This window comes from Sesamum indicum, unplaced genomic scaffold (genome assembly GCF_000512975.1).
Source record: "Sesamum indicum cultivar Zhongzhi No. 13 unplaced genomic scaffold, S_indicum_v1.0 scaffold00164, whole genome shotgun sequence".
NCBI lineage: Eukaryota > Viridiplantae > Streptophyta > Magnoliopsida > Lamiales > Pedaliaceae > Sesamum > Sesamum indicum.
Window position 1 is genome coordinate 1 of NW_011628068.1, and position 1,682 is coordinate 1,682.

At 33.4% G+C, this 1,682-nt stretch overlaps 1 protein-coding gene across 1 annotated transcript; it reads left to right on the top strand.

The window, feature by feature from the left end:
* Nucleotides 1–140: 140 nt before the first annotated feature.
* Nucleotides 141–1,076, top strand: LOC105179456 (pollen allergen Che a 1-like). Its single transcript, XM_011103074.2, has 2 exons — nucleotides 141–401; nucleotides 496–1,076. The coding sequence occupies exons 1-2, from the start codon at nucleotides 245–247 to the stop codon at nucleotides 852–854; spliced, it is 516 nt and encodes a 171-aa protein (XP_011101376.1). The 5' UTR covers nucleotides 141–244; the 3' UTR covers nucleotides 855–1,076.
* The last annotated feature ends 606 nt before the right edge of the window (nucleotides 1,077–1,682 follow it).

Consider the following 1,682-nt stretch of genomic DNA (forward strand, 5'->3'; position numbering starts at 1 on the left):
CACTAATTTAAGCGGGCGGAAATGAGAATCCTTCGGAGCGAAATGAATTTTCAACCTTACAGAAGTAACAACAAATAAATTACAACCTGTAGGACAAGTTTATAAATAGAGCTCTTCATATCTTCACAACCGCCAACAACTCAAACAAATATTTCTTTTGTGCTCTTTTTCTTTCCAACATCGGCCAAATATATAAATAAAGCCAAGAAAACCCAAGTAAACAAAAAGTACAAAAGAGGCAAGAATGACAAGACTCACAATCGTTTTAGCTGGAGCTCTCTGCCTCCTCTCTCTCGCTCAAGTCGCCAATTCCGAGAAGGCTAAATTCATCGTCAGGGGAGATGTGTACTGTGATTATTGTCGTGCCACTTTCGTCACTCAATTCAGCAAGCGTATGCCAGGTACGTACATAACAAGAACAATACTACAAAATACATATAATTATATAGCATCTTTTTTTACATGTACACATTGACAATATATCTATATATATAGGAGCGGAAGTGAAGTTGGTATGCAGAGATGATTTTGACAAAGATAATATTACATTTCGCATGACTGGGATTGTAACCGACGACAAGGGAGAGTACACAATAGAAGTGGAAGATGATCATAAAGGTGAAACCTGTGAGGTCACATTGGTGAAGAGTAGCATGCATGACTGCGCTGAGATTGTAAAAGACGGTTTGGGAAGAAAACCGGCAGCTGATGTTGTCCTCACCAACACAAATTTCTACCATGGTAAGTTCCGTAATGCCAGTTCACTGACATTCTCCCCCAAGAAAAGGGCACCTGAATGCATTGAACTCAAAAAGGAGATCGAAGAAGACCCCATCCCCTTGCCTGATCATTAATGCGATATATATATATATATATATATAATGGAGCTTAATTAATTTCTTATATGTTATAATGCATGTGTTTTGGGTAATATTAGGGAAGGATTAAGCATGTATTAGCTATATCCTGATGTGAATGAGTTAAAGTATTCTATAGATAGAGGAACTAAGCATGTAATATCTAATAATTTTTAAATTTTAAACTCTTGAAAGTACTTTGAAATTTTGGACTTGACATTCCAAAAGGCTTAATTACATTTGCTCGATGGCAACGGCGAAACTCCAAATATAGAAATAACAAATAATAACCTTGAATTAATTATTTTTTGATAATTTCAAGACTCCAACCACCAAAAATTAAAAATGGCATAAATTTGTTAAGGTGAATAAAATTAATCGTTATTTATTTGGGACCATCCACCGCATAAAGGCTTATATGAAAAAAAAAGCACAAAATAAATTTTAAATTTATATTATGTATATAATTATAATTAATAAAAATATTTTTTATGCGAGCAAAATATAGTAGTGCTCGGCCCACTCAGAGTGAAAAATAATGAAATAAGTGCTAGAAAATAAAAAATCATATGAATGTATGAAAACATCAGTGTTATTGCTCGATTTTTGTATATAAGAGATAGATTGATATGAATCAAAACTCTAAATATGATATTACAATGCTCCTTTAAGTTAAAATGGTAGCATAAAGGTTAAAGCTTTTGTAGGAGGGTTCAAAGTGAAAAATCATGTCTTTTTTCATTGAGGTACCTCTCTATCTATAAACAACCACAAATTAGTTGGAGAAGCTCAAAATTGTTAAATAATGCTGAGTCGTCCTTAGAT

Bases quoted from the DNA above. Each gene is read 5' to 3' on its own strand.
- LOC105179456 (XM_011103074.2), top strand. From the start codon at position 245: ATGACAAGACTCACAATCGTTTTAGCTGGAGCTCTCTGCCTCCTCTCT. The intron at 402-495 runs GTACGTACATAA...CTATATATATAG, and splicing joins ATTCAGCAAGCGTATGCCAG to GAGCGGAAGTGAAGTTGGTA.